The following is a 14498-nucleotide window of genomic DNA, read 5'->3' as shown; positions in this document are numbered from 1 at the left end:
TGTGTAGCTTTCTTTGAAAAAATGAGTATGGCTGTTTAGACAGCTACACAGCTTTCTAATAAGCATTATATTATTTTCCAAAACACATATCAATGATTTCTCTACCATTAGGCCAGGAGCTCCTTCAGCTGCCTTTTCCCACCCTATGCTCCGCCTTCCTTGGCACATCATGGTCCCAGGCACATGACAGACTCTTGATAAATCTTCAAAACACCAAGGTATGGTGGGTGATCTTCCCACACACCAACCCTTCTGGTACAGTTTGGCATTGTAGCTTAACAATCACTGTATTTATTTATAAATGCTCTCCAAAGGTCCAACCCCTAATCAAACCAGGAAATGGTATAAAGTGACCCATTCATGCATCCTAGACCTCAGCCTTTCCCTGTTGCCTTTTTGGTGAATCCACATAATTTCCTATTGTTCATACACTCGTGTGAAATATAACATTGGTTCTTTTCATCCTGGAACACCCAGCCCTGTGGAATCAATCTCATTCTCCCTGTTTTCACAAACATGATCAACATTAAAGTATATTTTTAATATAATTGTTGATGCCAGAAGACACAATTCACTGGGCCCTCACCTCTGAGCTCATTTAAAGAGATGAGCGTCCTCACACTAATTCCTTGGCTGTTTGTTGATCTTTGCTGGAGGGACTGGAGCCGTTCTGTACTCTCTGCATCATCTGCTGAACAGTTCTCTTGCCTGGTTTGCAGCTTCCAGAGCTCCTCCCTTCTCCTGAGCATTTTCAGCCTTCCACACCCCTCTGTGCCTCTGAGAACAGCCTTTTGTTCCCTGACAAGAAGAATCTGCAGCCTCATCAGCTCTAAACCAACCTCCCACGATGTTCTGGGCAAAGTCCTGCTCAGAAGGGGATGAAAGAAAGGGACGGAGGCGGCCTGGAGGTGACAGTACCAGATGGGGACGGGCCGGCTGAACGGTACACACAGTTCAGAACAGAGCAACGGGCCTGCAGGGACTGCACCGCTTGCCTGGCCGGGTGACCTTGCGCCTGTCTGGGTCCCATGACCTCACAGCGTGAAGGAGCTGGGCTAGAGGGTTCTGAATCCTTTCCAGCTCTGAACACCCCAAACCCTAATTGTGATCCTATGCATCTATGCAATGAACAAAATTGAACTGACACTTGTCTCTGAAAAGTGAAATATTAAGAGATCTCTTTTATTCTTCATTTTACAAAGTTTATCCCAAGTCTGCACTACTGTGTTTGTGCATGAGTTCACAAGACCAAAAGTCTATGATTCTAGATAAAAATAATAAAGTTTTGCCTTGGCTGGTGTGGCTCAGTGGACTGAGCACTTGTCTGTGAACTGGAAGGTCGCAGGTTTGATTCCCCGTCAGGGCACATGCCTGGGATGCGGACCAGGTCCTTGGTGGTGGGGCGGGAGAGGCAACTGATTAATCTCGCACACGTTTCTCTCCCTCTCTTTCTCCTTCCCTTCCCTTCTCTTTATAAATAAATAAATAGTAAGATTTTTAAGAGTAAAACGAAATAAAATTTGAAAGTAAAGGCAGAGGAGAAAAAAGGTCCAACTGAGGTCCCCAAATCCAAGTGGAGCACTGACTGAAGCTTTGCCTTTGTTGAGGATTTCCTACCTCCAGGGCCAAGTGTTTGTAAACTCCTCTGGCGCCATCTGCTGGTCAATCTGGAAGCAACCGTTTAATTTGGTTCCCAAAGGCACTTGAAAGCGAACCTGAAGAACCCAGATGATGTTACATTCAGGATGGTGATCCTACTTTATTTACAGGCAAATCTCCTTCCATACACCTCTACATTCACTTTTGATTCTGAGTTGCAGTAATGGTTGTAATGGGGACATCTGAGCAAGACCCTTTTGTCTAAGGGGTGGTCACCTATGCCAGGAGTGACTGATTGTCTAGTTCCCCTCCAGCTGCACCGGGCATCAGGTAGAGACAGAGGCACTGGAGAAACCCACTCCTGGCCTCCACCATCTTTAAACAGTGGTAGCTTCATCTGCATCTGTCTTGGTCCCTTGGGTGGCCACAGATCAACTTGCTGACCTTTGGATGAATTCAGTGGTTCAAGCTCTCCCCATGACCCTGGCAGCCCAGTTCTCTGGTCTGGCCTTCTACCCACCATTATTAGCTCTGCTTTTCCCACCACCCAGTGGAAGTGGGGCCCCTCACGCCCTGTCGGCTCAGGCTTCCCATCACGTGGTCCACCTGAACACGCCCCCTCGGCCTGACCTGATCCTTCCCACAAAGGGTGCACCGTGAAGCCTCCTTTGCTCTCTGGGGCTGGTCTTAAGGTGCAAGACAGTGCATAACCGGCAAGGCCTTCAAAACCACACTCTGCTGTAGATATTGATGGGAAAGCATTTCTCTTCTAACACTTCTCATTTCTATTCTAAAGGGCACCTCTAAAAATACTAGTCTTAAAAATAGCCCCACCTGGACTCATTGGATGGATGCATTCAGCCATCCAGCCATCCATCTGTGAAGTTGTCATGTGATATGTGTTTGATCTTTATCCTCAATTCCTCACACAGCGCTTCTGAAACCTTATAACTTCCTGAGTCGAGGGGGGATAGGAGCATCTTGTTATACCACTTGGTTTGTCCCCAGGTCCTAGCACAGTGGGGTTCGAAGAGCTCCCAGGTTGGAAAGCTCATCCACATTCCAGGAGGGTGGAGCACCCCAAACTCTGGGAGCTCCTGCATTTGGATGCTTGCAGACCTTGTCCTCTACACCTCTTCATCTGGCTCTTTATGTGTATCCTTTATAATCAACTGGCAGTAGTAAATAAATACCTGAATAAAACAAGAGGCAACTCTCAAGTTTTGCTGAACTTCATCAAGATCTTCATGTGATGCTTATTAGTAAAAAGTGATGAGAAGCTCCATCCTACTCAAGACAAAGGAGCACCTGGGAACTCCTGATTGGTCCTGCCGGGGAGGGAAGGCTGCCATATTTGGGGAGGAGCAAAATGCCACTCCCTCTGTGCTCCTACAAAGCTGGGCAGGCCTGGCTGCCAAGAGGGTGCGCTGGAGGACAGTGCTGCCGGCCGCGGCTCCAAAGGCACACTCCCAGAAGGAGCCCAAGGTAGGTGGGGGGGCAGAGTTTGTGCAGGAACCCTATTTCTGTAGTCGGGTTGCTCATTTCTCATCAGACTGCAAACCATGCAATGATTAATTGACTCCCATTTCCTGGTGGGATGGAACGTGAGTTGGGGACACTTGTGAGAATTTAGTCATTCCAGGTGTGTGTGTGCCTATGTTTCGGTGCTGTGATAAAATGCTATTTCAGGGTTGGCTGGTGGGGGGTTTCTCTTGCTTTTAAGCCCTTGCCTAGAAAAAAAGACTCATTTCTTTCTCAAGGTCTCTATGCTATTATTTAATCTGATGCACCTGTAAATGATGTTATTATTCTTATTTGAGATTGCTCCTACCAAGGAGTAAGGGCTGATGGCATGGGGTGTGGCCCCGGTTTAGGGGGTTAATGAATGTTTGCTTGAATCAGTTTGGAGAAAGCTGCTCTGAGCTCACTGAGATTAGGGGGCCGTCAGGGTTGGGGTGCTGGCAGCCTGGGTGCGCAGGCTGCTGCTGGGCACATTCATGCCCCGCCCAGGCAGCGACCAGGGGACGCCTGCATGTTAAGAGAGGTCAGCAGAAGCCTCTTTGTAGGTGCCCAGAGGAAACTGGAAGTACACTTAGGTTGCATTTTGCATTTATGTTTCTCTACATAAAAACCAGCAAGCATCTCACTAGAGCTGAACACTTTAACAGAAGTGCACCAAGCACTTCTAGGAATACTGCAACGGGGTGGTGGAGGGTGGAGGGCCAGGTGTGCTAGCCTTTCACCCTCCTGAGGCTCTGGCACTTACGGGCGCACAGTGAATCGCGTCTAGGAGACGTCCTGCATCCCTGATCTGCACAGACAAAGGCCCAGGTGTTCAGTGCCCCGAACAGTTGACCTTGGCGGGTGAACTACACAATAACTATTGTAACTTCAGGAGCCGGATGGGACAAAATGCCGGTTTGGGAGGCTGGAAGGGAGGGGTATTCTCTGACATCATCAGCAGCCCTAGGGTCACCTCAGTGTTCCCCAAGGCCCTCCTGTCCTCTCCATCATTTCGTGTCCTTGGAAATGTCTCCCAAGTTCTACTCTTTGCTCAGCTTAGGGTCCATCGGGCTGCCCTTCATGCCCGGTTAGTCAGAAGCACAACATCTGAGCGCCATCCACTCCCGCAGCCCAGAAGGGCAGGGGGGCGTGGTGGGAGTAGTGTAGGAATCGGTCATTGGGCAGCCTTGGCAAATCACCTAACTTCTGATTCCCAGCACAGCTTTTATAAAATGGGGGTGATCTTATGCCTATCCCATGAGAGACGAAGTTAGACAATATCAGTGGCTGACACCTCGTGTGTGATAAGAAACTATCTGGGGGAGGCTCATGGGGTCACACTGTCCCTAGAAGCGAAACATAAAAAGATTACTCGCGATCAGAGGGAGAGGCGGGGGACCCTCCCTACGCTCCCATCCCATCTCCCCTGGCCCTGAGCCCATCTCTCTCTCTCTGCCTTAAATGCCTTCACAGTCAGCAGCCGCTGACATTTTAGAATAGATGGCAGAATGTGCCCAGGACAGTGCCGGCTCAGAGCAGTAGAGAATAAAGAGGGAAGATTAAAAATAGAGCTTATGCATTTTGTAAGCTGCTCTGACTAACAATGTATAGAGATCCATATATATATATAGTTAATACATATGTTAACATTGTTTAACAAATTTACTCTTTTTAAATAGAGCCTATGCCCAGAAGCCTCTGATTTCACCTCTTCTACTGTTTTTGCCTCCCAGAGACCCCTTGATTTGGAAGATTTGAGAGTACCAAAGAAAACCTGTATGTATTAAGTCATTACTCTTTTTCTTTTCCCATGCACATTCAAAGGCTCTATAATTGCCAGTTGCAGCTTCTTATCTGTCTGAGAAAACCAAGGTCACTGCCCTGAATGGCTATAGTTCCAGGCGAATGCAAGAAACTTGGTATTGACTTAACCCTGTGCAGCCTAAGCGTGGGAAAACAATTATGCTGCTGGGAAAATGTAAATGGGGCAAGGATGCCATTCCTTGTTTAAAATCTACACATGGGAGGGGGCAGGGGAGCTGGCAACCCCACTGGAGAAGTGAACTGCCCCATCCTTTGCTGTTGCAGATTCGGACACAATGAGGAAGCGCCTGGGTGGATGCTGGTTGGCCATTGTCTGCGTCCTGCTCTTCAGCCAGGTCGCTGCAGTCAGGGCAAGAGGCATAAAGCACAGAATCAAATGGAACCGGAAGGCCCTGCCCAGTAGTAGCTCCCCGGTCACGGAGGCCCAAAAGATGGATGTGCAGAGGCACCCCGGGGCCTTCATCAAGCAAGGCCGGAAGCTGGATATTGACTTTGGACCTGAGGGCAACAGGTACTACGAGGCCAACTATTGGCAGTTCCCCGACGGGATCCACTACAACGGCTGCTCTGAGGCCAACGTGACCAAGGAGAAGTTTGTCACCAACTGCATCAACACCACCCAGGCTGCCAACCAGGAGGAGCTGTTCCAAGAGAAACAGGGCAAGCTTCACCAGCGGATCCTGTGGAGGCTGATCAGGGAGCTCTGCTCCGCCAAGCACTGCGATTTTTGGTTGGAAAAGGGAGCAGGGCTTCGGGTCACCATGGACCAGTCTGTGATGCTCTGCCTGCTGATTTTCATTTGGTTCATTGCGAAATAAGCCCGCGAGCGGGCAGGCAGCCGCGTAGATGAGCAGGCGAGCAAACCAGAGTCAGCCCAGTTCTCTTCCCCCAGTGTCCAACCCACACGTGTTCCGAAGGGACCCAAGAGCAGTGATTCTTCAGCAGTTCAAACAGCACAGTCTAGCCAGGTATCTGCCGGAATTTGATCGTTTGTGTGTAACCCTGCAGGCTCTACCGGAGGGTGTGCGCTCGTCACCGTACCCTCAGCTTTCGGCGGAGTGCCTGGCACACTGTATTACACAATAAATGTTTGGTGCACAGATAAAACAACACACCAGGGACTGTGCCAGGCACTTCACCATACCTCCTAACGACTCGCAGAGGTAGGTGTTAATTCCCACTGTACTGAGGCTCCGAGAGGTGAACTAGCTAGAAAGGGGCAGAACTGGAACTCAACCCTGGCTTGTCCAACCCCAGGTTGTCTGCTCCGTCCCATCCCAGAGCCGCCCCGAGATCCCCGATGGCTCTCGGGGCCAAATCCAAACACACATCTCTGTTGGAACTATGGAAATTCCATTTTTAGAAATACAAAAAGGTCTGAGCGGACAGTTCTGTCAAAATTGACACCTTTGTTAAAGGGAGGCTTTATTCAATTCTAGTTAAATTAAAACATAGTAAAGGTATTAAATTAAAATAGAAATAGAACTAGACAAAGGCCTGGAAATTATCTGGTAAGGAAATACTGCCAAGCTGATTCTCAGAGCAGATTAGATCCATGGCAGGAGGTGTCTCTGGTACAAGGTATTTTTTTTACAAGAAGGATAAGTGTTTGATGTTCCCGCCTCTCAAACAGGCCATGCGTTTGGGAAAACAGCTTGGAACGGCGCACTTGTGTCCTGATGCCCCCTCACTCCCTGGGCGGGTCTGTAGGCACATGCGCGCCAGCATTTTTCACATGCGCTTCCCTTACCCAGACCCCGCACTTCTCCAGCAGTGTTTTGACCACCACTTGGGGGACAGGCCATCATTCTTGTGAACTGCCTACCACTACAAAGAAATAGTTCCTCCTGGCCAAAAAGAAACTGTCTTTAGGGAGGTCTAATTAACCCTCCCTCCAGGCCGAACAGCACCGGGACTACGGTCAGTGATGTTGGCGTGGCCGGTCACGGTGCAGGGCGGGCCCTTGAGCTACTGGGGGGACCACTTCCTAAAGCCCACTATTGTCTTACCACGATGCTGTGCACCTGAAACTAATACGAAGTCATGTTGAGTGTGAACTGTAATTGAAGACTAAAATAATAATTCATCCGTACCATAAGCAGGAACTGATACACCACTTCTTATCTGTTTATTAGTGTTTAAAATATACATTTCAAAAACATTATTTGTTCATTGTAGTTAAAAGCAAGTATTATACAGTATAAGTACATTTAAATAAAAATAACGGATCTAATGCTCTAAGATGCCCCACGGGCGCTCTTCGGTAACCTAGAGATTCCTGGGGGTTGTTGAACGGTATTTGGAAATAACCACTGCTGACGATTATCAATTCTCTTATCAATAAAAAGAGTCTGTGATAGAAAGTGCCTTGTCAGACACTTTATCTGAAGTCTTTCAAAACATCGATGTTGATAGTGGTACCTCTTGTTCCGAGCCTCCATCGTTATCAGTGTTCTTCTCAAGGATACATTTGGAAGATTTTAACGTAGAAAGAGGGTGGAGGACCTGGGGGCGGGGCCGCCCAGGGGAGCAGCCTGTCCCTGGGTCCACGGGCAGACCCCGCCCGCACTGAAACAGCGCAGAGGACGTCCCACCTCCCCGCCCCCTCCCCCACCCCGTGGTCTCAGTTCTCAGGCCACCAGCCCCTCTCTCCACGCCGGCTTCCAGGGCCCTGTTGAATTCTTTCACAGAATCAAGTTCAAGTACAGATCCCATGGGGGTTATTTCTTACATGTCAATTTTTAATTTTTATTTTCTTAGTAACGAGAGCAATGCAGACAGAAAGAACAAATACTTTTACACTGATGTGGAAATTTCAGGTCCCGGCTCTTCTGAGTTTAATTACAAGGGCACACACAGCCACATAAGCAAAATGACTTCGCTTCTGCTATGAAAACACTTAGTCCACAATGTAGTACATTTTCCAAAATGGCTTGTCCTTTCCTCATTTCTTTAAGAGTTCCAGAAACCAGATTCAAGTAGGGCGTGAAGTGATTTCGTGCACGGTGACTCAGATGCGAATCTTATTTATGGGGCTTTTAATCGAGACTGTATGTGCTCGAACATCCTTGCTCACATTTATGAATCATGAGGACGAGTCAAGTCTGCATGAGTCTGGTTTTGCATTTCAGCACAGGCAAGCCAAGCACCTGCTCTACAAGACGTCGTGAGGAGCTTCTGAATTATCCCTGGTAGAGTCCTTTGAAATGTAAATAATCTCACCAACCACCACTTGCTTGTTCTTCCTGAGGGTTGATTTTTATTTTAAACCTTATTGTGACATTAAAATCACACAGAAATCCAAACAAAACATTGCCCCCAATCCTAGCATCTGATTAAATCGGTGTTTTTAGTTTTTCCTATAGCCTTCCAGCCTTTAGCCATTTGCATATATAAATGTACATATTTGCAATGATTATATAAGTGAGCATTTATATTCCAAATTTTTTCTCAACCTTATTGCATGCTTTCTTCATTTTTCCTATGATTTTTGTGTTCTTGCCTCCCCTCTACCACCCTCAACTCATACCCCTCCTTCCTTCCTTCTCTGCACTTTCATTGTGTTCAGCTATATCAGAGGTTTTTGTTTGATTACTTCTTTTAAAAATACACAATCATACATGTCACATTCGTTTCTCTGCAACTTGCCTCTGTAACTTACCACTGCATCCTGAACCTCTCTCCAGTTCAACAGCGAGCTAACTAGTCAGCTCACCTGTCTTTTTACACTGTTGCATAATATTCCACAGTACAGATGGACCCTTTTAATTGAATCGTTTTCTAGTTGGACCTTCAGGTTGTGCCTGTTTGTCACTGCTGCAAACAATAAACATCCTTGTTCATACAACCTTGCAGTCTGTTACTTCTGTTTATGTGGAATAGATTTACACATGCAGGATTTCTGGAACAAAACTGAGCCTAATTTAAATTTTTCTCAACGTGACTACATCATGTTCACACGGGCAGAGCAGTTCCCGGGGACACCTGCAGTGCGTGGCCTAACCTGTTAACAGCTGCTATGTCATCTAAGTATGAAAAGTTTGCCTTTTCTACAAGCACTGCCTGAGCATCTTCTCCCCCTTGCAGATGACACATTTAACTCTCCCAAGCAGTTTCTGACACAGGACCATTTGAAAATCCTAGAACTGCGAGCAATTCCCATTCTAAATCTGGTCCTTGGCCCAAAACACCTGGATGAGAAGCCTGGCAAGCGGGGGGGGGGGGGGGGGGGGGTTTGAACAACTCTACGATCCCCAATGGCCAGGGGAGGCATCAAGTTGCGTTTTTCAATGAATCTTTAGTAAAATTACACACGCAAGTATTTGCCAGTCATGAAGATGGAAAGGAGTGGGCATGAAGTGGCCTTGGTTAAAGTAGCCCGTGCTCCCCTGAACCAGCATCTCCCTGGAGCCCCTGGCGCCCCACCTTGCTTAGGATGTGCTGGGTAACATTCAGACATCCCACCCTCTGCTGCGACTGAGGTGCGTCCCAGGTAGCGGTCACTCCTTTGTCCTGAGCCGCCCACACTCCCTCCAGCTCTCTGATAACAAGTGACTGAACTGGAGCAGTGGCCCATTAGGTCAGGGACCCCTGATCCTTCTTCGTACCTGCAGTTCGGACACACCTGGCATCTCCACCCAACACCTTCTCTTCGTGTGCTGCATGCGGCTGGGCAGAGACACGCTCTGATGCCCACACGCTGCTGCACGGCACATTCCAGAGTCTGCAGGGGTAGCAGCTGAAATGCTGACAGCAGGATGTGCGTGCCCATGCGTGGGCAGTGCTAACACAGGCCACCGTGCTGGGTGAGTGACTGAGAAGACACACAGACATGGCTTCTGGACAAGTCTCAGTTTCCCCACCTGAAAGCTCAGGCGCTGCTCTGTTGACGAGCTGACCTCCGGCAAGCCGAGGTCACGCAGCAGCTGTGCGTTGGCTCTCTCCACCCCAAGGCCATGCCGTCGGACCCAGCACAGGGCTGGTTCTTCTCTTATCCCCGCTGCTGGCCCAACACCTGTTCTCACTTGGGAACCACGTTCCCTGGCAGCAGAGAAAGGAGTCAAACTCCCATGTCAGTGGGAAAGACACGCAGCTGCAAAATGGGAAGAATCCATCATTCCTTGAAAAATGGGAGTAAGGCGCTGTGCCTCTCAGGCGTCTCTAAGCCCACCCCAGACCACCAAAAGCCTGCTCCAGAAAAACAGACCCAGCACCTCTCCCTTGGTAAATGGAGCTGTGGGGGGGGGGGGGGGGGGGGAGCAATCCCACTCTAACCTTCTAAGTTCTTCTGACTGGCCTAATAATTAGATCTACGTGAGACAGATTAGAACATAGCCAAATTTAATCATATTTGTGTGTACAGGAACCCCACATACAGGAGAAAGTCAGAGGTCCCACATACATAAGACACTCAGAGAAAGAGCAAATGAAGTACATATGACATCCCAAGCTAAGGGTAAGATAAGGTGCCTTGGAACTTCAAAGAGGAAAAAATTCATTTGTAGGATAAGAAGAGCAGACGTTCAGTACTTAGTTGTTTACACTGCCCTATAGATACAATAGGTACCAAAAAGTTACTTCTGGGACTTCTGGTCAAGATGGAGGCATAGGTAGACATGCTTCACCTCCTCGTACAACCGTAGAAAGAATTACAATTAGATATCAAAACAAATAATACCCTGAACCGCCAGAAAATCTAGCTGTATGGAAGTACGACATCCAAAAATTTAAAGAAGCCACATTCATCCAGACAGGTAGGAGGGGCGGAGTTGCGGAGATGGGAAGAGGGGTGCGGAGATGTGAGGTGGCTCAGAGAGGCAGCAGCGGTGGGAGAACGGCCAGTCCCACACGCACACGTGGTGGATGAAAATCTGGAGGGACACCTAGGGAGCAAGTGATCCTGGCCCCAGGCCAGGCCACGCAGCCCAGGAATCCAGCACTGGGAAGATAAATCCCCATAATTCTGGCTGTAAAACCCAGTGGGGGTTGGGGTGGTGGAAGACCACCCGTCGGCACAGCCCATGGACATGAACTAAAGGGGGAGACTGCTGGAGGAAAAGGGGTACCAGGCAAAAGGGGGCAAAGGAAATAAAACTGGGGCAACTGGAATAGCATAATCAATAAAATATTTTTTAATGTTATTTCTGGTAATAACTCATTATGGGCAAGGCCCCACATTTAAAAAGTCTTTAAGGGAGAGGTAAACGTTTGTCCTGAGCCCAGAGGGTCTCCACTGCCTTCGGCGAAAAATAATCCCCATGCCAAAGTAATAGCTCTTGGGGAGGCCCGATCTTGACCCCTTCAGAGCCTTCACCTGGGTCCACGGGAGGCTTCTTACTGAAGTAGGTCCCTTGCACTGGCCACACCCCTCCTAGAGGAACCTTCCTGGTGGCCTCACCCAGCCCAGAGCTGACCCCCCAGAAGAACTTATCCTCCAATAATTAAGTGTAGCTGCGTCCCCAAGGTGCTTCCCTGTGCACTGGTCTGAATTTCTTATCTCCATCCACCCACTCACCCAGTCTATCCTGGGAATTCCCGGGCCTTAGTTTAATGTAAATATTTTTGTGGGAAGGTGTAGCCTTCTTAAACAATACAGATTGTTTTAACTCTAACAGGCTTGAGCATAAATTGCGAAAGGAAGTTGGCGGAGGGCCAGAGAGGAACTTGAGGGGGCCAGAAACAGGCAGGTCAGGGCCAGAGCACCTAACACAGCTGGTCTCCCTGGACGAAGGGAGGTGGGCAAGGGGGGAGGTTATGGGGCAGGGGGCACAGGAGGAGCCCACCCTCAGAAAGAATTACTCATCAGAGGTCATTTCAGCACCTGGCAGGGTGGGCTTTATGGCCCCTCGGCTCTGGGCTCCAGAAATAACACCAACGAGAGAGATTTTCCAGGGCTGAGCGGAGGGAAAGGTCCAGAGTATGGTCCTGGATAAGCAAAACCCACGTCAGCTGTGTTGTACTTGCATTTCCAAATCCATAGTCAAGGTTTCCAATTTTTTTTAACTGGCTATTTTGACTAAGGGCTACTTAGCAATCAAGAACAAAATAAAGGAGCTATGGCATCTGTGATATTTTGATTCATAAGAAATATGTATTTGGCCATTCAAATAACCAGAATAAATTTCTCACATATATCTGATCTTCATCCATGGCTCCTGGCTCACAGCTTCCAAACCCCTTTGAATTTCCTGAGCAAAATAAGAGCAAGGAGAGAATCTTTTGCCGTAATATTTAGTCTCTCATCTTCAGTGCCTGAAATCATTCAGAGCCCTAAAAGTGAAATGGGTGTCTCATTATTCATAACGAGCCCCTTTCCAATACTACTGGGTTTATATTAATGAGGTGATGTGTGGAAAGCACCTAAGGATGGGAGGTGTTTGTCAGGGGAATCAACCAAGAAGAGAGGGTTGGACTTTTCAGTCCCACCCACTGATTTTCAGGGAGAGGAGAGGGATAGGAGATTGAATCGATCATCAATGGCCAATGATCTAATCAATCACACCTATGCGCTGAAGTTGCCATACAAGACCCTTTTGTATGAGAATAGCCCCATAGAAAAGAATGGGCTTTGGGGAGCTTCTGGTTGGTGAACAGGTGAGTTTTTGGGGAGAGTGGGGTGCTCAGAGAGAGCCTGGAGGTTCTGTGACCTTTCCCCACACCGTGCTGTATGCGTGTCTCCCATCTGGCCGTTCCTGAGTTATATCCTTTTATAATAAACCAATAATATAGAAATACGTGTTTCCCTGAGTTCTGTGAGCCACTCGATAATGGAGCCCAAAGAGGGGGCGATGGCAAGCACAGACCTCTACCCTGCCATGGACTTGGGATTGGTGTCTGGGAGGCAGGAGGTCTCGCAAGACTGAGCCCTTAACCTGGGGAACATGCTGCTGTCTCCAGGTAGATAGTGTCAGAATTGAATTAAATTACAGGGCAACCAGCTGGTGTCAGGAAATGGCTTGGATGTGTGGGGAAAACTCCACACATATTAAAATTGGGTCCAGGACCCTCTGAGCAACTCTTAAATGTAGTTTATCCCTCCCTCCCTGCGCCTAAGCCAAACCCCATCACCAACTCTCTCCCCTAAAAAAAAAAAAACACAGGAGAACAGGAGACTAAGGTTGGCGGGTTTTTCTTTAGCTTTTGGCCCACGTGGCATAGCCATAAAATAGAGGGCCTCCCGCCCACCCAAAGTTAAAGGGCTCTTCGGGGTTCACTGTCACAAGAGCAGAGGCTGAAAAGGCCCTCACGGAATCTCCAACCCAGTGTGGTCTGCACACCTGTTCCCCCTCACACGGAGGGCTCTGAGCTGTGCAGACAGATGTTTCTGGAAGTCCAGACTCTCCCTCCGGGCGGGCCTGAGCCTGTCTGTGGAGCCTCCACCTCTCTATCTCAAGGTCATTGGCCCTCTGCCTTAGCAGATGGCTTTACTTAGAATTACAAATAATTTTTCCCCTGGACACTACTTCAGCTACTAAGTGCAACGTTTTAGCTAATGTCCTTCTTTGCCTCACCTTGGGCATTGTGTGGGCTCGTTCGTGCCTTCACTCAACAAACTCAAGTTCAGTTTCTACTGTGTGTCAGTCTCCTCCCTGCTGGAGCAACAATGGTGGACGAGAAAGGCAACATGCCTGCGGTTGGAAGTCTACATCCGGGTGGCGTGCGTGTGTGTGCACATGTGCAGAGGTGTGCTGGTCTGCTAGTGCAACAGCCCTCTGGGTGTGGTAAGTGGGTGAGGGGAGCCCTGATTGGTACAGTTTGCCAACTTTAATGATATAAATAGTAACCTGGTAGTCTGTGCCCAGGTCTTACTTTATAAAGGCGACTGGTGATAACACAAAGAGGTCAGTGCCATGGAAAGGGAAGTTTGATGCTCCTCAGTTCCTGTAGAAATGAGAGGCATGGCAAGTCATGCAGGGCCCGCACAAGGAACCCCAGGGACAGTCTAGGCCCGAAGCCTTTATTGGGCTTTCCAGGGGGAGGACAAGGCAGGGTGAACAGTTCAGGATTGGCTAGTTTGAGTAATTTCAGCAGGCTTTGGGTGGTAGTGGCAGTCTCTATTTTTCTGGTACCTGGCCCTTTAAAGCAGAGGCCTGCTGCCCCCTGGGGTGCTTGTGCTGGACTTTGGAGGTCAGGCTACCGACAGCTGGTTCATTTGCATATCAAAGGCAGGCTCCCAGCGGGCCTTTTGCTCTCTAAAAATTGATTGGCCCTGAGATAAGCAGTCTCTCCCCAGCTAGAGAGATTTTTTTAAGATGTCAAAACATCACAAAATACAGAAAATAAGACTCATGATTAATACACCTGGCCCACAGCAAGTTACCAGTGTGATGTGGCCGACTGTGAACTTGGAAGCTATGTGCACAAACCTCTTGGAAGCCTGTGCGACAGCCCCAGCCCGACTAATGTAACTGTCTACTTTGTAAGCTTTTACACATATTCGATCATTTTACAGATAATTTTTATAGCCCTCCCCAGTCAGAGCTGAAGCCCTGTCACATCGTGGGCCGTAGCTGGGTTGGAGATTGCCCTGCATATCTCGCTCCCCCCATGAAGCGACTTGGTGGACACCCAGC

The 14498-nt window shown here is 48.6% G+C and overlaps 1 protein-coding gene across 2 annotated transcripts; it reads left to right on the top strand.

Moving 5' to 3' along the window:
- Positions 1 to 3027: 3027 nt before the first annotated feature.
- Positions 3028 to 5744, top strand: PRND (prion like protein doppel). 2 transcript variants are annotated; one of them, XM_037147824.2, is made up of 3 exons: positions 3028 to 3084; positions 4782 to 4878; positions 5191 to 5744. In XM_037147824.2, exon 3 carries the CDS (start codon positions 5202 to 5204, stop codon positions 5742 to 5744), a length of 543 nt encoding a protein of 180 aa, XP_037003719.2. In that variant the 5' UTR covers positions 3028 to 3084; positions 4782 to 4878; positions 5191 to 5201. The 2 variants fall into 2 exon arrangements, with proteins under 2 accessions (XP_037003719.2, XP_053527266.1); XM_053671291.1 differs by having other exon boundaries at positions 3031 to 3084; positions 4836 to 4878.
- The last annotated feature ends 8754 nt before the right edge of the window (positions 5745 to 14498 follow it).

The sequence above is a fragment of the Artibeus jamaicensis genome, unplaced genomic scaffold (genome assembly GCF_021234435.1).
Source record: "Artibeus jamaicensis isolate MK-2021 breed Jamaican fruit bat unplaced genomic scaffold, CSHL_Jam_final contig_685, whole genome shotgun sequence".
In the NCBI taxonomy this organism is placed as follows: Eukaryota; Metazoa; Chordata; class Mammalia; order Chiroptera; family Phyllostomidae; genus Artibeus; species Artibeus jamaicensis.
This window is presented reverse-complemented; position numbering and strand designations above follow the sequence as displayed.

Excerpts from the sequence above, each read along its gene's own strand:
- PRND (XM_037147824.2), top strand. The coding sequence starts at position 5,202 with ATGAGGAAGCGCCTGGGTGGATGCTGGTTGGCCATTGTCTGCGTCCTG.